General features: G+C 40.3%; 2 protein-coding genes across 3 annotated transcripts in view; one reads left to right on the top strand and one right to left on the bottom strand.

Annotated features, from left to right (window-relative positions):
* The window catches only part of LOC117294348 (erythroid differentiation-related factor 1-like), a 41,161-nt gene that overhangs the window by 6,038 nt on the left and 13,790 nt on the right, over positions 1–21,333 (top strand). Inside the window, exons 1-9 of one of the 2 annotated variants that reach the window (XM_033776715.1) lie at positions 12,371–12,474; positions 13,659–13,821; positions 14,733–14,923; positions 16,266–16,329; positions 17,218–17,343; positions 18,454–18,584; positions 19,088–19,196; positions 19,564–19,685; positions 20,043–20,217. In XM_033776715.1, coding sequence (XP_033632606.1) covers positions 13,768–13,821; positions 14,733–14,923; positions 16,266–16,329; positions 17,218–17,343; positions 18,454–18,584; positions 19,088–19,196; positions 19,564–19,685; positions 20,043–20,217 — 972 coding nt within the window. In that variant the 5' untranslated portion in view covers positions 12,371–12,474; positions 13,659–13,767. Of the gene's footprint in view, positions 1–12,370; positions 12,475–13,658; positions 13,822–14,732; positions 14,924–16,265; positions 16,330–17,217; positions 17,344–18,453; positions 18,585–19,087; positions 19,197–19,563; positions 19,686–20,042; positions 20,218–21,333 lie in introns of those variants that run through there. The other variant, XM_033776716.1, reaches the window with a different exon arrangement.
* Positions 9,091–12,094, bottom strand: LOC117294349 (protease-associated domain-containing protein 1-like). Its single transcript, XM_033776717.1, is given in 6 exon segments — positions 9,091–9,967; positions 10,317–10,333; positions 10,335–10,473; positions 10,972–11,081; positions 11,497–11,597; positions 12,001–12,094. Coding segments are annotated over 6 exon segments (579 nt in total). The 5' UTR covers positions 12,092–12,094; the 3' UTR covers positions 9,091–9,846.

Below are 21,333 nucleotides of genomic sequence, written 5' to 3'. Positions count from 1 at the left end.
CAACGAAGTTTTTTTTTAGTTTTTTTTAAATGACGTTCAGTAAACAGCCGTCTCTGCACAGCCATGAACGCCCCCTTCGAACCCCTCTTATAAAAATCCAAACTGTTTTATGATTAACACAAAAGTTGGTGTGACCGGGTTACTTTATTAATAATAATAATAATAAGACATTTGTAAAGCGCCTAATGCAAAAGCCTCTAAGCGCATTAAAGAAACAATAAAATAAACAATTAGAGAAAGATACAAGATACAAATAGGCAAATTAAAAAAAAAAGCTTTAAACAAACGAATTTTCAACAAGGATTTAAAACATTGTAAAGTATTAGCTTGGCGAATTTGCACAGGAAGACTATTCCAAAGAAACGGTGCGGCGTAAGAAAAAGATCTGTGGCCATAAAAAATGGAAGAAGCTCTAGTAGCAGAAAGCAATGACTGTTGAGATGAACGTAAAGTCCGAGTAGGGGAATAATGATGAACAAGTTCAGATAAATAAGCAGGAGATTGACATGTTTGAGCCTTGAAAGTTAACAGAAGAATTTTGTAAACTGTTCGAAACTTAACTGGGAGCCAATGCAATTGCATTAGTACAGGTGTAATATGGTGAGAACGAGGCAGACAAGAAACAAGGCGAGCAGCAGTGTTCTGTACACGTTGAATTTTAGCAAGATCTTTATCGGGGAGTCCATACAGAAGTGAATTGCAGGAATCAAGTCTAGTAGTGACGAAGGCATGAACAAGACGAAGAGTAGTTGCTTCTTCCAGGTAGCGGCGAATTTGTGATATTTTCCTAATCGCCATGAGAGCTCCTTTGCAAACATTATCACAATGTCTACTCATGCACAATGATGAATCCATAATAACAACCGAGGTTACGGGCAAATTCAGATGGTTCAATGACAGACTGGGCAATTTGTATTGTTGGCTGCGAAATCTTTTTTGCGAAACGAGATCTCAAAAATAAAATCTCAGTTTTTGAGTAATTCAAAGCAAGTTTTGAATGCACACTTCAACTTGTCAGTGGGTTCAAACTTTATAGTAGGTTTGCAAACTGTACGTGGAAGTACTTGAAGCTATGAAAACATGGTTAGATTACAATGCTATCAACAAAATAACAGTCAAAGGGCACAACCTCTTCAGTTTATCTTAAACTAATTAAATTTGTAAACATATTTGCAGATCCAGCTTTTTCTGTAGAGGAGGGGATACATTCGTCAGTCAGTAATGGTCCATGCACATGTTGGTGAATTATCATCTATACGAAAGTACAACTTAAACCAACACTGTAATAAGGGAATGTTGAAACTGGTCACTGTTGTTGTAGTGCTTTTGTTGTTGTTGTTGTTTTGGGGTTTTTGTGTTGCTGTTGTTTTTATTTTAAAAACGAGAAATTCAGGAACACAACAAGAGTGCATTCTTAGGCGTCACAGTTGTGGTACATCCATTCGCGTATCTGAGGACCACTACACTGAACCAAACGCTGGGGAATATATAACGCTATAAAGGCTAAAGGCCTCATTCATAAATAATGTTGTCATGACACAACTTATGTATGTACAACACTGAGATTTGAAGGTCGTGGCTTGTAGGGATTGTTGGAAACAGGGTCCAAATATTGCGTCCCTGTGGTTGTTGAATTTCATCCTAGAGCATGTCATGTACACTAGTCCCCGCTGTCCTGTTTGTGCCCTATTTCGTTGTCCTGTAACTATGTACACGTAGTGTTTTTTTCCGTTGGTTACCGATTCCAACAAACGGTGATTTTCAACTGTATTTTTCTCTGGACTTTTGACACCGGTCATATTTATCATTGGGGGATTGCTTCTGACCTGTACGTTTTAGTCAGGGAGCTTTCAATCCGATTGGAACTACTTTCTGTCCGATTCTGTGTCCAAACCTGAAATACTTCTAATCACTGGACTCGTGATTAGGACACAACCCCGGTTTGTAAACCACGCTTGATTAAAGGCAGTGGACACTATTGGTAATTACTCAAAATAATTATCAGCATAAAAAAGTTCTTGGTGACGCGTAATGGGGAGAGGTTGGTGGTATAAAACATTGTGAGAAACGGCTCCCTCTGAAGTGGAGTAGTTTTCGAGAAAGAAGTAATTTTCCATGAATTTGACTTCGAGACCTCAGATTTAGAACTTGAGGTCTCGAAATCAACCATCTAAACGCACACAACTTTGTGTGACAAGGGTGTTTTTTCTTTCATTATTTTCTCGCAACTTCGATGACCGATTGAGCTCATATTTTCACAGGTTTGTTATTTTATGCATATGTTGTGATACACCAACTGTGAAGGCTAGTCTTTGACAATTACCAATAGTGTCCAGTGCCTTTAAGACAAACAAAAGTCCCGTTTCGAAGAGTATATATTCCCAATACATACGACCGCAAACCGATTGTGTTTCAAACTTGCAAATTGTATTAATTAACCTCCAAATTAAATATGTGGGCCGTCGCCACAGGCATGCTGAAGTAGATGAGTGTTCATTCCCCGAATGCTACACTATTATGACACACCTGCAGTATCATAACCAGCGTGAATGTGTAAAGGCGGACCCCCCCCCCCCCTTCCGTCTTTCCAGACCCTTCCCCAAAATGAGATCGAAAACGAATGCACAAAATACATGCTTATATAATATGCAGGCCTAAGTTGGTAAAACACACCAAACAATCTGTTGTTAAATTATAGCATAGAGCTGGTCCTTGCTCAGTGATTATAGCATGACTCAAAAACTTCACCATACAGTCAAAACGTAATAATAATAAGTAAAACGGGGGTGATGTTCTATCTAGACTATAGAACCATACATTTTTGTGAAACTATGGACTCGGCCTTGCACGTGCAATAGATGACGCCATGATGAGCTTGAAGTACTTTTACAAACAACACATTATTAGTTATAAACTGAAGTTCAAGCACTTCGCCTAAACATCACTTATCGCTTAACAGAGGTCAAGTTAAATGGTGGAACTCTCTATTCGTGTCGGTGGGGAATTGGTCAAAATGGTATTCTTAAACACAAGGTCGGGGTGTTTAAATGCTGATTGCTTCCCTCCGATTGCTTATAAGAATGCGTTATAAACTAATGGTTATGTTTATATGATGTTACTCTTTTTTTTAAGGCTACCCAATAAAGCACTTTATAACAGCAATTCACAGGTTGGTAAACAGACTCTACCTGTAGCACTAATAAAACATTCCAAACAAAAATGCCAGGTGATTGCAGCAGCATTCCACTTGAAAAACAAACCACAACTAAACTTTGCCCAGCGGGCGGCGCATGGTACTTAATCACTCCGTGACATACGCAATATGCTGGGTGAAACATACGCATATTATTAAACTACTGTTTGTACCTGCAGAGTTGTTTTTTTATCAACTTTATGATCGTTGATGACTGTAAAGGTTGAGTGTTCAACTGAATAAAAAAAGGCCAGCCCGTGGGGCGGTTCGTCGCTGTATTAATTGAACACACCACGGGAGGGAGTTGAAGTTGATTGAACATAGTGTCAAGGTACAGTACGGGGAGTAGCGATGTTTTCACGGCGCACCTCCTTGTCATCGAGGGGTATGCTGGTGCAAAACACGGCTGAACAGGAACAGTATCGGAAACGTGCCGTTGCTATACAGCGAGAGCTGAGAGCCGTCGCTGTCTCACTCGGTACGACCCGTCGACGATTTCTCAAGAGGAGAGCAGAGCTTCTTAAGCGATCGGCGACGTTTGCCACCGCTAGCGATTGCGAGAAACCCGGGATGTCTGATGGGGTACGTAGACACGATGACCGGAGCGATGGGGCGCGTCGGCCCGATGACCGGAGCGAAGTCACTGCTAACACCAGAGTGCTGTCCGCGGTGCGCGAAAGGCCAACGGATGAGGCTTTTGCTGAAGCAGTCAGCATGGATCTGAACATCAGCCGTTGTGAAATTTATGAACCAAACAACAAAAAGGATACTGTCCGCAGTGGGGGAAACACCAAACGGAGATCTAATAAAGAAGATAAGAGAGGTGGTGGTATGCTACTGGACAATGTACCTGAACTTGCTAGCCAGACGTCCAACCTGTCTCGCAGTGGTAGGAGACGCACGGGGAGTTTCACCTCATGTAAGACAGATTTAAGTCCAAGAGAAAACTGTGATATTACTGTGCAGCAAAATGGACGTGGAAGAGACACGGTGAGCCCACGAAGACCTTCGTTTCGTGATTATCAACAACCACGAGGTGATGGCATCACGGTCAATGTCGTCCCGCCGTCAAACAAGCCGATCGACCCGCGGCGTGACTCGCTAACGGTCCGGAGGCGTAGCATGACCGTCGGCGCGACGGAGCAGCTGGACTTATCCCGTCTCAGACAGATCTACAATATACAGGTCGGGGCCCACGCACCGGGCGATGAGCTGGAATACATGGAGAACACCCAGCAGCGGATAAAGGACTTCCTCGAACGTGCGAGTGCCGAGACGGTGGTCAGCGACCAGCAGTCAGACTCGGATGCTAAGTCGATCATCTGGCGACCAGAGGACCGGAGACGCCGTGTGAGCCGTGTCTACGCCTTGGAACCCTCCCCTAGAGTACGGCAGCAGAGCCTAACAAGCCCAAGTAAACCCACGGATGCCATCAGCGAGGAGGAGAAAGCCAAGGATACGCTGAGACTACCTCCGTTGTCCCTACCACCGGTCCACAACAACGTGCCCTTGAAACTACTGCCGAGGAATTACAGCAAACGCGGGCATCAGCTTCAGGAGAGTAGCCGCATCTTAACACCCGAGGAGTGGGAGGACTTGAAACATTGTAGATACCTACGGACTAAGTCGTCACCGTAATGGAGGATGTGAGTTCATGTTATTCAGACCTGTGCCGAAAATTGGCACGACGTTTTAATCCCGACTGAGTATTTCTAGAAAGCTAATGACAACACAACACATGTAAGGAAGAAACAGTTCGTAGTTAACTTGCGGGTACAACCATGTGTAAAGTCTCTTTAGTGTGAGTGTTGGCTCTGAAAAGAGCCGGTGTAGTCTCGACGTTTCGAACAGTATACTCTGCTGTCTTCAGGAGCTTCTAACAATACTAACAATATACCAGATGTACGCTTTAAGTATAATTTAGGTCTTATTAAGGCATTGTTTATTTTGATCAAACCACAGATAAAGGATACGCGTGTGATAAAACCATCTGGGTAAAATCGCTTTTTTGCAAACTGAAGCGGTTCTAAAAAAGAATTCACGATTTGAGAATTGTCTCGACATGTCGAACAATGTACTCGAAACGGTGACTGCTTGTTCCGACACCCGTACTCTGAAAACTCCTGATTTAGAATTAACCCGGATTCCGTGTCTCAAAGTGTCTGAATCATTTCAGGGTCAGACTGGCCCAAAAACTGTTTTGAAGATTTGATTTGAGTTTCTCAGTTTGACTAATATCTACTAAATTGTGAATACGAAACTAGCCGGCCAGAACACTTCGGGAGTTTGATGGTTTGACTATGGACTTCTTTTTGGTGGGGGGGGGGGGGCAAAAAAAAAAACATTTCAGTTGTGTCTTCCCTTTGACCTCAATGCAGTGAAAGCCAAAACTATTCAGTAGTTTGTTTTATGAAATGTGTAACCGAAGCATCCAGTAATCATCCAAGCTTAAACGCCACGGAGTTACCGGTACAAAACACACCGATAGCCCGAGACTGAAATGACTAAAGGTCGGTCTTCAAGGTGACACGGACACCGCATTCAAAATATCTGGTTTCCCTCGGAATTCCTGTTGTTTCACTGAATAGGAACAAGTGTGCACGAGCGATAGGCTGAATCATACCTTGGTAATGACCCTGACAAAAGGTTGTGTGTTATTTCTTATCCGAAAGCTTAGGTTAAAGATGGTAAGCATGCTGCGAATTACACACAACCGTATGCCTTCTTTAGAGCGGGGATCGAGTGGCGAAAACTTTTGGCATGCATCAGATACGCTCGTGTGTGACGCAATGACTTACGAAAAAACGCGCAACGATGATCAGAAGTGATAAGCACGGTTTTTCGTCCAACAGCTATCGTCCAATAAACAAACTGCTCATTTTGCCTCACTCAATTTCAAAAGGGGAAAAATGTTGGCGTTTCGGTTGCTGTAAAACCTCAAGTGAAAGATTTTCTAATGGCCACGTCTAATTGGGTTGCACTGCCCAATTTATTTGTATGTTGCATCAATTGTATTTAATTGTCAAATTAGTCATGTTACTGTTTGCACAGGACTTTGAAATTTTTACTTGCATGGCAACTATAATATGCTTGACAGAGTTGTGTGTTCATATGGTGACAATTAACAAAGTTGTTTGTTTTAAACCGCTTCGCAATCATCATTTTGTTTGATAAATCATGTTTTGACAAGGAACCTTTTGAGAGTGTAAACAATGAATGTCAATATCTGTGTGCACAAGAGTGCCTGCCCGCCCCAACTCTCAAATGAAATAAAACGGGTCGGTTGAAAACCATACTGGACAATGTTGACTTAAGGGTTTTTTTCTTTTTCTTTTCTGAAAACATTATTTAATCTGAGAGCTATTGGTTTGTTTGATTAATAATGGGTGTGTGTTTTGACAAACATTGTGACACTTGAACAGTATTGGTGTCGAATGTTATCAGCCAGACTCTAGCCCTATACAATGGATGTACTGACAGATTTTATCACTCTCATTCGCCCATTAATGCATTATTGAATTGTCTATTAAAGAGATTATTGATGTACTTGAGTCCACATCCAGACAACTTCAAAACTGGATGGGCTGCGTTTGACCAGGGCCTAATTTCATAGCCGCTTATTGCTAATTACTCAAAACAATTATTAAAGGCAGTGGACGCTATTGGTAATTGTCAAAATCCAGTCTTCTCACTTGGTGTATCTCAACATGTACATAAAATAACAAACCTGTGAAAATTTTAGCTCGATTGGTCGTCGGAGTTGCGAGATAACTATGAAAGAAAAAAAAACCCTTGTCACATGAAGTTGTGTACTTTCAGATGCTTGATTTCGACACTTCAAGTTCTAAACTTGAGGTCTCGAAATCAAATTCGTGGAAAATTACTTCTTTCTCGAAAACTACATCACTTCAGAGAGAGCCGTTTCTCACAAGGTTTTATACTATCAACTCTCCCTATTACTAGTTACCAGTTAAGGTTTTATGATAATAATTATTTTTAGTAATTACCAATAGTGTCCACTGCCTTTAACATAAAACCTTACTTTGTAAGGAGTAATGGGGAGAGGTTGATAGTATAAAACATTGTGAGAAACATCTCCCTCCGAAGTGACGTACTTTTCGAGAAAGAAGCAATTTTCCACGAATTTGATTTCGAGACCTCAGATTTAGAATTTGAGGTTTGGAAATCAAGCATCTGAAAGCACACAACTTTGTGCGGCAACGGTGTTTTTACTTTCATCATTAAATGTATACAAACAAAACTAACAGAAAATGGTTGACACTTTAGGAAGCTGATGTACGTAGGCCTCTAACAAAGCCATTAATTGTAAGAATGATTATCAATTGTATACAGTACCTTCCCTTTAAACTTCGAATCATTCCAACCTTCTTCTAGTTTTTCAAAGCACAAACTTGTAGAAAACAGGAAACTACAGTACCTCTCTCATTGCCAAGGTTTGGCATGATCGTTTGGTTGCACAAGTTAGTCCATGCTTTGCCTTTGGTTGTCGAGTTAGCCCACGTTTTAAAACCACTGCAGCCGATTTCACGAAACGCTAGGATTGATCCCATCTCGAGTTAGGACGAGTAACTCGTCCTAACTTAGGATTAATCTTAAGGTCTGCATGCTACAGTGCAGGGTTGGGACTCGCCCTAAGTCCTAAGAGAGTAATCCTTAGTCTCAATAGGAAGAGTTTGGTGAAATCGACGGCTGGTGTATTACATCAAACCAAAGCACACATACAAACACCTGACAAACTTCAAGCAGAACCATGAATTTGATATGGAGTAGACATTTATTGCCTTCGAGTATTAACATTTTTGGCAGTAATAATTGTACATTTTTAATACTTCATTAAGAATATTTAAACCAAACAAGTTCAAATTGATAATAAACTTTTTGCTTTCTAAAGCTCATTTGTGTAATTTGTTTGAGTTTTTTGCAGCTGCCCTGGGCATATTTCAATGATACAGGTGCTTAAATGTCGAGTGGAATAATTAAATTATTCGGTACAAAATCTTTGGAAACAACCGTTATAGAAAATAGTGTAGAGTTTCTAAAAATTTTCATAAACTTTATGGTGAAAATTACAGGAGTTTTCCTTTAAATAAACTCATTGTTAACAAGAAAACATATTCTGCATAATACAACTATGTTAAAACGGAAGACAAAGTTTGTAGTTACAAAGTTATGGAAGACAAAAACCGAACCCCTAAATTTCAGAGAATGAATCAAACTATAGAAAAAGCAAAAGGAATCGTTTTTACTTTTAAAAGGAAGTTTCATAAATTTAAGACCATTACTACACCCATGTGTAAGGGTTTACAAGGTGATGGGCGCAGTATGCAGCCATACATGGCAGAAACACAGGGTTGAGCGCCCCCCCCCCCCCTTCTCTTAAGATTTGTCCCATGGCATGGGGTCAAACGGCTTTGTAGAGGTGCTGGTCACCTGTTCCTCCTCGCCACTCACTGGCTTGGTATTTTTTAGCTATTTCGCTTCTTTGTTTCTTTAAGTATCGATTTGTATATTTATATTTGTATGCCAGTGTAAAGTCTAATAAAAACCTCCATAATCAGATTCCAACACTAAGGGCCATGTGTGAAGGCTATTTACGAGCAACCAGGGGTCGATTTCACAAAGAGTTAGGACTAGTCCTAGCTTAGGACTAGTCCTAACTTAGGACTGACTAGTCCTAGGAGATGTACACATTGCATGGATAGTCCTAAGTTAGAACGAGTAACTGGTCCTAACTCGAGATAAGACCAGTCCTAACTCTTTGTGAAATCCACCCCAGTTCCAGGCAATCTCCAAGAAAAAAGGGCATTCCCATTTGAATGTAAAAAAATTATTTTGTGAAGCGAAGACAATGTTTTTAAAAAGACTCATGTGCTACCAAAGTAGTCCTGTAGCATGCACTGCAGTTGGTTGCCTCCAAGATGCCTGCAGTTGGTTGCCTCGTGTGACAATGCCCTTATAGCGCGCCATGACCAAGCATTCTACTGCCCTGGACTCACATTTCTTGTGGTTAGGAGTGTGGGTTCGAATCCCAACCATGACACTCATGTCCTTGAGTTGGATACTTTATTATAATTCTTCTCATTACCCAGGAATATAAATGAGTACATGCAAGGGTAGAGGTTGATATTGCGTTTGAAAAAGCCTTTAGAGGTTGTTTACTCCCCAAGTAGCTGAGAATGAATGTGTTTTCCGGTTGTATTTTTTTTTTTAATTGAGGAAGGATCCCAGAATATCAGAGCATAGCTATGTATTCGCATGATATTTCAAAAAAGCAATAATTTACCCAGTCAGTTTCTCTTGTGGATTATTAGCAATTTAAAGTTGACAATTTCATTATCAATGATCTGTCTTTCCCCTCATAGAACTAATTAATAACAATAAGAATTGTAATGCGTACGTATCCACCCTGCTGGGTGTTCAAGGTGCAGAAAATTAAACATTGCATTTGTTCGTCTAATATATTTCCTTGGAGTTTGAGAATTCAAGGTGCAGAAAATTAAACATTGCATTTGTTCGTCTAATATATTTCCTTGGAGTTTGAGAATTCAAGGTGCAGAAAATTAAACATTGCATTTGTTCGTCTAATATATTTCCTTGGAGTTTGAGAATTGAGTAAAGCTGAAATCTGGAAGCTACCAGAGGGACCATGGGGACCTCTTGAGAAGACCAAGGGGAATGCCAGTGATGTTGACGGGGAATGATATTACCGCTCCGGCCATTCCGTTCTGAAGTAGTGACTGCTTGATGATTTGGCTACAAGAAAATAGACAGGAGGATGTATAAGGAACAGTGTGTTAATCAACTTGATTGTATAGTCAAGGATGTGAACCACCCAATTACGGAAGCATTTGGGTGTCATGGCCAAGTGGTTATGAGCATTGCATTCAAAATATAGTTGTAAGTCATCAAAGGAAACCAAATGGAGCTCAATATTAAAAACACTGTAAACTAAGTGGTCACTACCAAGTCACTTAGCCGCTAATAAAGTAGGAAATTCAGAGGTGTGAAGTTCACTGACCAAATGACCCCCTAGTTTTAACAAAAAGATTGGAATGGTACCATTTGTTTTTGGTATTGCCAGGGGTGTACTGTTACAACTTACCCATCTCTCCCAAGCATGAATTGAAGTACTTCTATCTGTGTTATCGTTTATCATATCAATAAAACTCCAGTCGTTTTTCTCGTTGTCGTCGTGGATGACCACCGCTACAGCCCCAGCTCTCTCTGCTGTGATGGCTTTAGACATGAAGGAGCAACTCCTGAAGGTCAGAGGTCATTAAGAGGTCATTGAAAGGTCAAACACAAGATTACAGACTGGTAATTAAGTACTTCTTTTAAACGGACGAGGACACTTTCAGTTTGCAAAAAACACTTCCATTGGAAAGTCTTAAAGTCTTAGCCCTTTTCACAATGCGTCACTTATTCACATAGAACACAGCCCTGGGAAGACCCCAAGAGTGTTTTCCCTCACAGTTAATACCCAGGCACACTTTCACAGAGGCCCTGTTCCATGGGGTAGCTGAACCCCGGGGCGAGCTCGTTTGCTGGGTTAGACTAGGAGTAAAGCAAACCAAGTGTGAAAGGGTTTGGCCATTATTCCCCGGGGCCCAGTATAAAAAGGACCTAAATGGGTAACTTTTGAAGGGGCACCAAGGCCAAGACCAGGTCAGACCGTGTAGTTTGAGACCCTAACAATCCAGTATTAAGGCAGTAATTTGCTGGATAATTGGATGTGGTGTTAGGTATCTCCAACTTACCCTCTTTTAACCAGTGCAAATGCACCAACAATAGAAAGGCTGTTTGTTAGTTCTCCGCACCCATCTTCAGGATCAGTAGGAACGAGGTAAACTCTCTCGAAGTTATGCGTCTGTATAGGAAACAATTCAAAACAAATAACAGAATAAGATGTTAGTTAGTTATTTGGTTTGTGGTAATTCTTGTTTTATTTGTTTATACAGTTTGTGGTATTCAACAGCATCCATTCACAAACTACAATCAGAACATACCTTTCTATTATTATTTCTCACAATGCTTTATATTATCAACCTCGCCCTATTACTAGTGATCAAGAAAGGTTTTATGCCAATAATTATTTTGAGTTACCAATAGTGTCCACAGCCTTTAACGTTCCAAAGATCTACTACAATACACTAGAGTAGAGCCTTGCTTTTGAGAGGGCGTGTTTACAATTTTAGAATTTGGATTGTATTGCAGCGATCTTAAACATGCAATACTGTTCGGTGGTTGATTTGTTTGGTAAAGAAAAGAGTTGAAAGACTTACAAAAACTGCCCCGAAGTCTTTAGCTGGTCTTGTCTTGTAAAGAAAAGCAATATCTTCAGGAAGAAGGACACTGAAAAAGAGGTTTTCGTTCACTGAATGACCTGCATACAAAAGATAAAACTTGTAAGGTTAGACAATTAAAAGAATAATTTCTGAGAATCTCAACAAGTTAGGAACACAAGGGCCATAACCCCCCCCCCCCCCCCCCCTCCCCCCACGAAAACACTGTATACTGACTTAACACTGCTTAACTATACAACAGAGCGTGGATGTTTATGTTTTTCAGTTTCAAAAGTCGGCAGTCAGCTGTACAAGAACATCGCTGTCACTGTCAGGCAGTGTCAATCAATGAAAGATTTTTTTATAAATGATCGATTGAAAGAATATTAAATTTAAATTTCATTTTCAAAAGTTCATTTTGTGGCAAATTCTTTCGTCCATGATCTGAAATAAAGTATACGTAGTAACTCATAAGCTAGTTAAAAACATAAATCTTGTTCTTACCATGCAAATGTGTTATTACAGCAAATAAAATCGAACAAACTAGAAAACAGATGTTCCAACTTTTCCAGAATGATCGATGTGGATGTGTCATGGGGGCCGCCATCTTGAATTGAACTGTCAAGCGCCCTCACACGACGGACTGTTTATTGTTTAAAAGGGTGGAGCAAGTATTATTTATAATATAATCTCACAAATAATTTGTTTTTGTATCAAATTGAGCATATATTATTGTTTAAAGTCTTTGAAAACGCTTGTATATGTTGATATGTTGTTAATGTAATAAGGAAAGATAATTTTTTTTAAATTTGACAAGATAGATTTTTATTCAAATCCCTATATGACAAAGTGGTAGCTCCCAAACTAGGTCAATACAAAACTTTGTCAAAATTTTGCTCAGACAAAATAAAAACGTGGAATGCAGTCTGTTTACGAAACGAGCTGACTGAGTGTTCATGAAGGAAATCACAAATAAAGGTGAGGAAATGTGCGCTTTATTTTCTTTAAAAGTCTGAAAAGTAGGGTTTAATTCATTTGTGGTATTTGACTTTTGAATCTATTCTGATCTGCGTTCACTCAGTAACAACATAGACATAGAGTAAGGTCTCCTTACTCTATCTATGCATGGAGGAATAATATTCCTCCATGCTCTATGCATGGAGGAATAAATTAGTCCTACATGCTCTATGGTATTTACTGGTAACAACAACAACACAAAATCTGCAACACAAAATCTGCTTTATCATGTATATTATATGTGGTAAACATTACCAATAAATACCAATACCATTATTGTGACACTTGTGCTCATTAAATTTAGAAGTATTGTATAGACCTTATGCATTGACGTCATCCAGCCGCCATCTTTGAGGTCAAACGGTGACGAAACAATCAAAACGCACATAGATTGACCAATGAACAATCTCCTTTTGACCTCAATGCGGGGGCGCCGTACTGAAATGACGTCATGTGCATAAGGTCTATTGCGTTTACTTCAGATCAGATTTATGTCCTTTTAAAATTCGCCTTTCATGAATGTGAAAGTGGTCAAGTTTTCTTAATTTTATATCCATGGATGTTTGGTACGGTAAGATTAAGACTAAGACTTAAGAGTGAAGAAAATTAAAACTTAAGACGTCATCTAGCCCACCTTGTTGAGCTGTAAATGGCTCTTATTGGCGTCATACAGTCGCCATTAATGGTGATACTGATAGTGTGATGAGACCAATCCCTTTTAACATCGGTCTCATCACAGACGGTAATGGTAACTGTGATGAGACGGACCGATGGTAAAATAGAGCCATTTACAGCTCGTCAAGGTGGGCTAGACATCATCATGATAGTGCAGATACTGTGTGAGTGTGTCAATTTCACAACAATCATCAAGATGAAGCAATTTATTATAAATGCTCCGAGTGACAGAACGCACATTGGGGCATAACTGATATAAATTATTACCATGAATGCAGAGTTGTGAAACATCCTGAGGAACCCTGACGACCCAATTCGACCGCCATCCATGCCTGGTCATATCTGTAGCCATTTTAATTTTAAGTGTAATTAAGCTTCCTAAATTTCAACAGTTGACTTTCAATATCAAACGATAACAATCAATTTGATTTGTGACTATAGCTATTTTTATGTTCAACTTGCCTCTACAGACGTATTGCCCAGCTGTATTTGATGCTGATGAAATCCAGTTTACGTTGCCATTTCTCAATCGCTGATGTGATGTAATACCGCGAGCAGAGAATTTGTGTTCAAATTACTATGGCTGATAGTAGAGAAAGCGGTGACGCAAAAGAAGATGGAAGTGAAACACAGGTTTGTGTGAAAACACCGACATTTAACCAAAATGCCTCATAACAATAAGCCTTTTAAAGGCAGTGGACACTATTGGTAATTACTCAAAATAATTATTAGCATAAAACCTTACTTGGTAGCGAGTAATGGGGAGAGGTTGATAGTGTAAAACATTGTGAGAAACAGCTCCCTCTGAAGTAAAGTAGTTTTCGAGAAAGAAGTAATTTTCCACGAATTTGATTTTGAGACCTCAGATTTAGAATTTGAGGTCTCGTAATCAAGCATCTGAAAGCACACAACTTCGCGTGTCAAGGGTGTTTTTTCTTTCATAGTTATCTCGCAATTTCATCCACCAATTGACCTCAAATTTTTACATGTTGGTTATTTTATGCATGTTGAGATACACCACATGAAAAAGACTGGTCTTTGACAATTTCCAATAGTGTCTTTAATGAGTTTGAGTATAAACAATGTCTGGTACATACAATGAACACTCAATTTCAACTCCCAGACTAAAGACATTGTCACAAGGTAGAGACAACCCTCATGGTTTTAGAGCTACTTCCATTTGGGAAAAAGCCTGGTAGAATTGTGTGTACATGTATCAGCAGGTGTAGGTAGCACTTTCCATCACTCAGTGACGCTCAAGGCACTTCAGCATTCAGTATACTGACGCAGCCAAGAAGTCTGGCGAGAGATTATGTTCATGTAAGAAGAATAATCCGTAATTGGAATAAACAATCTTAGAGACGTTACTGTCAGTAACGCTTATCACATTCAAGTTTTGGTGGATAAAAACTTTTTGGGTTTTTTATTGCCATTTATTTTAAGAGTGAGTACCAAATGTATACCCTAAGACAATTTTTTTCTGGTCCACTCCCAATAATATTCCTATAAAACAAATTTAAGTATGTCTTCCAATGGACCCACAGGGTCAGCATGAGTCTTCAACAGCAGTGGTCAAATCAACCGCCATGGTGAAGTCATCTAGGAAGCGCCCTGTGTATCAGTTCTCAAGGTTAGATCTCAACACGGACCTACATACACCACCTGATAACTGGCTGCGGGATGAGCCTCAACTCTCCAAGACATGGGTCACTGGGGAGTGCACTCAGTATTCCAGGTACGTACTGAGGTGTGGTTATTGTTTATGGTAATAGTACAGGCCCGAAATTTCATCCTTGGACATGTTGAAAGGGAAAGGTAAGGGCACTTTCATTGGAAAATCTTAAAGTCTATGGAAATCATTTGAAGGGCACCAAGGCCAATGGACCGTTCCGGCTTTCCACTAAGCTCTGCCCACCGCGCACGTGAGCAAGATGCATGTATGAGCACTCCCAATGACATTCTGCACGATTCTGCCGCGCGTGCCAAATAAACGCGCACGCTTGACCGAGTTTGTCCGACCACAATCATTGCTGAGATTGGTCAAACGGGTGAACGCGCACAGTTTGATTGACAGGCCGGATCATACCAGGGGCAACTGAGACCATGACCTGCATGTAATTCCAGGCAATAAATTATTACCAGGCAAGTACATGTAGGTGCTTGGGATCATTCATGGTGAGCTTGCAAAAGGACATACATTTTAGTTTCTAAGCATGTTTGCCCCAAACAAGGTTAAAAGCCACTCACAGTCCAGGTTGTAGGATGAAGGGAAACATGCACTGGTAGGGAGTTCCAAAGAGATGCAGTACGTGGAATAAAGCTGTAAAATGGTGACTTAATTTCATTTATTTTGTTCGGGTTGTGAAGCCAATGACTCTCATAGCAGTGAACTTAATTACTGTACTAGCCAAGAACCCAATGGGACAAAGGTACGAAAAGGTACGAAATGTCCAGGGTACGAAGTGGCAAAGGTAGGAAGACTCTCATAGCAGTGAACTTAATTACTGTACTAGCCAAGAACCCCATGGGACAAAGGTACGAAAAGGTACGAAGTGTCCAGGGTACGAAGTGGCAAAGGTAGGAAGACTCTCATAGCAGTGAACTTAATTACTGTACTAGCCAAGAACCCAATGGGACAAAGGTACGAAAAGGTACGAAATGTCCAGGGTACGAAGTGGCAAAGGTAGGAAGACTCTCATAGCAGTGAACTTAATTACTGTACTAGCCAAGAACCCCATGGGACAAAGGTACGAAAAGGTACGAAGTGTCCAGGGTACGAAGTGGCAAAGGTAGGAAGACTCTCATAGCAGTGAACTTAATTACTGTACTAGCCAAGAACCCAATGGGACAAAGGTACGAAAAGGTACGAAGTGTCCAAGGTACGAAGTGGCAAAGGTAGGAAGTTTCCAGCTGTGGATGTCTTTTAACTTCAGCTAGATGCAGAAAGAGACTAATGAATAACTTTATTCTGACTTCCCGTTGAGGATGGCTGAAGTGGATATGGAAGGATCCAGGAATCATGTGTTTGAATGCTTCTTGATGATTAAAAGCCCAAGTATATTTCTCTTATATTACAGTTTTGCAATGGCAGAAACTCTTCCAGAAACCGTTGGTGAAGTGGATGTCATAACTGCTGCTGAGGTAAACTTTAAACAAAAAACACTTGTTACAGATTTCTTGCAATATTTAATGTTGCCATAATAAATTTCTGGAAAATACTACTTTTTATTTGTTAGAGTTATTATGTTTGTTATGCCCCTGCTGTAGTTACATCATAATTGTGGCAGGAACAAAGACAAAAATGACTAGAGCTTGACTTGAACCTGTTACCTCCGGATTAACATGCCAGCTCTCTAATAATAATAATAATAACCCGTTTTTATATAGCACTTTTCACACCCGGAGGGAGTCCCAAAACACTTCAACATTATTACCCCTGGTCACTGGGCCTTAAATCATTCCTTAAACCATCTCAGCTCCGTGGGGAGTATACAGCCTGTGCAACATTAATATGTGCTACTCGGCTAAATCAATCACAAGAACCATCTCTGCCCTCACAGGTACCCATTTACCCCTCGGTGGAGAGAAGCAATTAAAGTTAAGTGTCTTGCTCAAGGGCACAAGTGTCACGACCGGGATTCGAACCCACACTCTGCTGAACAGAAGCACCAGAGCTTGAGTTCAGTCAGTCTACCTAATTTGTCAATGTCTTTGTTCGGGGGTCAGAAGCTATTCACAGGCCTGTATGCTTCGTTTCAGAAAGGGCAAGGGCACCAAGGCATTTTTCTCCTTGGTAAAGGGCGTCACTTGAGAAAATGGTTAATTTCTACTGGAGTATTTCAAGGGCATTTAGGCAATGACCATGTGGCACGAAGGCAAGCGCCTTTGTTGCATCCGTGAAACATCTGACCTGCCATATCATTTATAGAAAAAACTTTCGTGAGAGACTCTGCTAGGGTCCAAGCATCAGACCATTAATATTTTTTCCATGTCATATTTCGATATCTTTTTCTTTATCCACTCAATCAGAACATCAAGAAGCTGTTGAAGATTCCATTCAGTAAGAACCAGGTCAGTATGGCTGTCCATCGTGTCGGCAAGACACTACTACTCGATGAGTTGGATCTATTTAAACATCTCAGGAGTGCCTCAAAGGTAAGTCATAGACCTTAGCGCAAATACTCGGTATGCGCTTATTAGGCGTGAAATGAGGTGCATGCTGGTCTAGCTAGCAATCAGGTTTGATAGCTAGCTAGTCCAGCATGCACCACGGTCTAGCTGGCATTCAAAATTGACTGCTAGCTAGTCCAGCATGCACCTCATCAATAGTTAGCGCTTGCGCAATGGGTATTTGCAATAAAGGTCTATGGTAGCTTAAAAAGCTCAAACGGCACCCTCACTTAGTGTACATGTGTGAACGTTTCTATTGTTTGACCACAGCGATGGTGGCCTAGGCTACGTGTCTTAAGATTGTCGACAGGGACAGAGTGGCTACGAGCAATTCCTATAACGGGCACCCTTTACATTTAAGCAGGAGAGGCATTCCCCCCCCCCACAAAAGCAGTCGACTACAGATGTCACAGTCGCAACTCAGCTAGTGTCTCCATATGAGGGTTAAGTTTAAGACCACCATGCCAAAGAATTGGCCAGCCTGCCAAAATAATTCCTGGCGCTAACTCAAAACGAAGGCTGTGTTTATGAGCTCGCTGACTGCCAAACCTTTGCTGAGCGATCACCTTAGACCGACCCGCAGGCCGTGCATATCGCATACACACTGCTGTTCTTGACATTACTAGCCTGCGCTAGTGATCATCAGGAGACTGTTTTGGTTGATAATTAAGGAAATAAAGGGTTAGCGACGAGACGGCAACGACCCTGCAAGGTTTTAAACGGAGTTTATGAATGATTCACTACTGTTTTAATCCCATTCATAAATGCCCTTTCGTTAAAAAACGTAAACAAATACAGTTATAGACACTTAAACAATTGAAAATTTAAGGTTTGAGATATTTTTTTTCAAAAACTTTGTGAAGAATCTGTTTGATGCGCATGGGTTGTGTGTACGCGCGCTGTTAATATAGCTATGAATTGCGTTCCGCGTGATAATCTTGCAGGCCTGACATGCGGAAGCCAGCTTGTTATAAACAGCTCCAGCTGGTCATTATCCAAGGTTCTAACACCACCAAGAGGAGTAGAGAAACTGTCTGTGGTATTTATGAATGTATAATATATAATTTAAGTTCTGGGTTGTTTTTTTGTAACCAGGGTGAACGAGAGTGGATGAAGACGTTTATTATTCAAGCAGTGTTATCCGAAGGCAAGAATCTCACCATGAAACGAAAAACCAACGAGCTTCTTCAAAACTCAAATCTTTTGTCCAAGTTCTTATACTATAGGTATGTGCATTTCTTTATCAGTTAGTCATATAATAAGTTAAGCTAAAACATAGACACTAAAACAAGTGTAGTTTAAAATCATTATACTCTACAGCTTTTTGAAAACTTTGTTACGGGCAATCTGTAGGTATTCAGCCGTCAGGAAAATTTGAGGGGACAAAGTGTGACTCTTGCACAGACGGTTAGACATGCTGACAGCCTAACCCCTTAGCCAAAAATGTACACCGTTTTACTTGACTTATGCTGTCTGTGTAAATTTGGTTTGCGGTAACACCATGTGTGTGTCTACTTGTCAGGTAGAATTTGTTGATTAGATAACTGTCTTGCTATATATTTTGGAATTCGGTAGGCTTCTCAGTTCTTCATGGCAGAGGATAGAAAATCAGCCGGGACTACTACTTTTGCTAATAGTGGATCGTTATTATTCTGCAGTCTGATTTTTTACCTCAGCAGCATATGATACAGTGACTGATGTTTCTTTATACTTGCTCCAAACTGTTTAGTATTGGAAATTCTTCTGAAGAGTCAGTGCCCCAGCCAGCTGACTTTGCCGAGCAGGATTTTGCACAGCACCAGTCTGCTCTAGTCCAGATTCCAGACCTACTACCAAAGGTAAGTCAAACTAATTTGAAAGAAGTAGTGAATGTCCTGACATTTCGACCCCAGCAGAGTCTTTCTCGAAGGCTAAATGACAACACAACAAACATGAACAGGTAACTAGGTGATAAAAACTTCACTTTTGTTAGGCCAGCAAGTGTAAACTTATGGGAGACTTTTTTTCTTGAGCCATTTGGAAAGAAATTGTCATGATGGAAACGGGAGGCCATTAACATGTTTTTTTATTCATACCACAATTTGTTTTGGTTAGCAGTTTGCGACAGTCCAGTTGGAACTTGCTTTATTTGTGGCTGACCACGTTATATAAAGTTTAATATCTACAAGCAAATTCAATGCACAGTATTCTTATGGTTAATTGCAGGCAGAAGCCAGTGAGTTTGCACGTCAGGTTCTGTGGCAGTTTGAAGACATCCGCATGTTAATAGGAACCGATCTACCGATCTTTGGTGAAGGAATACACCCAGCGGTCAGTCTAAGGTTAAGGTAAGTCAAAACATGCATCAAAATAATGGAAAAGATGTTGTCGTACTGCTTGGACAGAAATAACCTCTTTCAGTGCCCCCACTTTTTTTAATTTTAAACCCAAAAAAGTTCCCTTTCTGCACCCTCATATAAGCAGGCTGGATATTCGTCCTACTTTAGTCTGTTTTCCAATTGATTTGCTCTTAGAAAAGTTGTGTTTATGTAACCTGAAATGTCTACCATGTGAACATGTAGGTAAGCCCCTGAACTTGATAAAATATTCCTACCAAATATCATGCCTGCATGAGTCTCTGACTTGTATGGTCATACACTTAATTGTACCCCTTGAAAACCTTATTTTGTACTTCTGATCCACAGAGACATGGCCAGTCCCATTAATGTACTAACCGGGTTAGACTACTGGCTTGATAACCTCATGTCCAACGTACCTGAGCTGGCCATGTGCTACCATCTCAACGGTATCGTACAGAGGTATGAACTCCTTAAGACGGAGGAGATACCCAACTTGGAAGATGCTAAATTTGCTCCTCAGGTAAGATAAGTTGTCTTTTGTGAGGAAGATGCAATTAGACCATTTATTCTTGAAGACTTGTACTATGGATTTCTAGGCTAAAAAAAAAACATGGCTGGGATTACAGAATTTCCGGCTCACAAAATCGGGCAACCGAAAATAAAAATAAAAATAAAAAAAAGCGGTCAGCTTCTAAAACGCATGAAAACTATAAACCTGCATGTACATATACAAATTTGTGATGCATTCAACAGCAACACTCAGATCTAAACCTCCGATTATCCCGTCCCAACTTGACAATCGTTCCAACTGTAGTCCTAACTTTAATGACTTTTGGGCAGGGATTTTTGTTATCAAAATGACCTGCAGGTCTAGAACTCCATAAGACCACAGGGCTTGAACTCAGAATGATTACTGGGCTGGGATTTTGTTTAAAAGACCAGCCCTCGATTTCACCATACTCCTCTTAACTTAGGATTAATCTTAGGACTTGGGATGAGTTAAATTCCGTATACATAAACATTAGGATGCATTGAACCCATCCTAAGTTAGGACGAGTTACTCCTAGCATTTTGTGAAATCAAAGTCTGCAGGGGTGGATTTAACAACGAGTTAAGACTAGTTTTATCTTGAGTTAGGACGAGTAAACTTAGGACTATCCTTACGTTTTTAATTTCTCCTAAAAAGTCATAGGACTAGTCGTAACTTAGGACTATCTTTGTGAAAAAGACCCCTGAATCAAAATGAAGAGATTCTAGAATCAAAATAAGAACATGGTCTTATCGTCTAACTTGTTTCATTTGAACAAAACACTAGAAAAGTTTTATTTCTTCTGTTTTAGGGGTGATACTCAGCAAGTGTGAAACATACTTTGTGAAACAAAGATGTTGATCTGAAAAGGAAAAAACAAGGCCACCGGGCATGTCTTGTCTTGAGCTCACTGGCCCGAATGTGAAATCACTGGCCTTTTGTCTAGTGTTAAATTTCAACCCTGGCCTGACGTTTCTCAAAAGCTTAATGACAACACAACACACACAAACAGAATACTGATGTAACAGATGCAATCCAGTGGAAAGAATTTAAGAAAGAGAGACTGGCAGAAAGCACACAGAAAAAGGAATGAATGAACAATAAAGA

This window comes from Asterias rubens, chromosome 9 (assembly GCF_902459465.1).
Source record: "Asterias rubens chromosome 9, eAstRub1.3, whole genome shotgun sequence".
Classification (NCBI taxonomy): domain Eukaryota; kingdom Metazoa; phylum Echinodermata; class Asteroidea; order Forcipulatida; family Asteriidae; genus Asterias; species Asterias rubens.
This window is presented reverse-complemented; position numbering and strand designations above follow the sequence as displayed.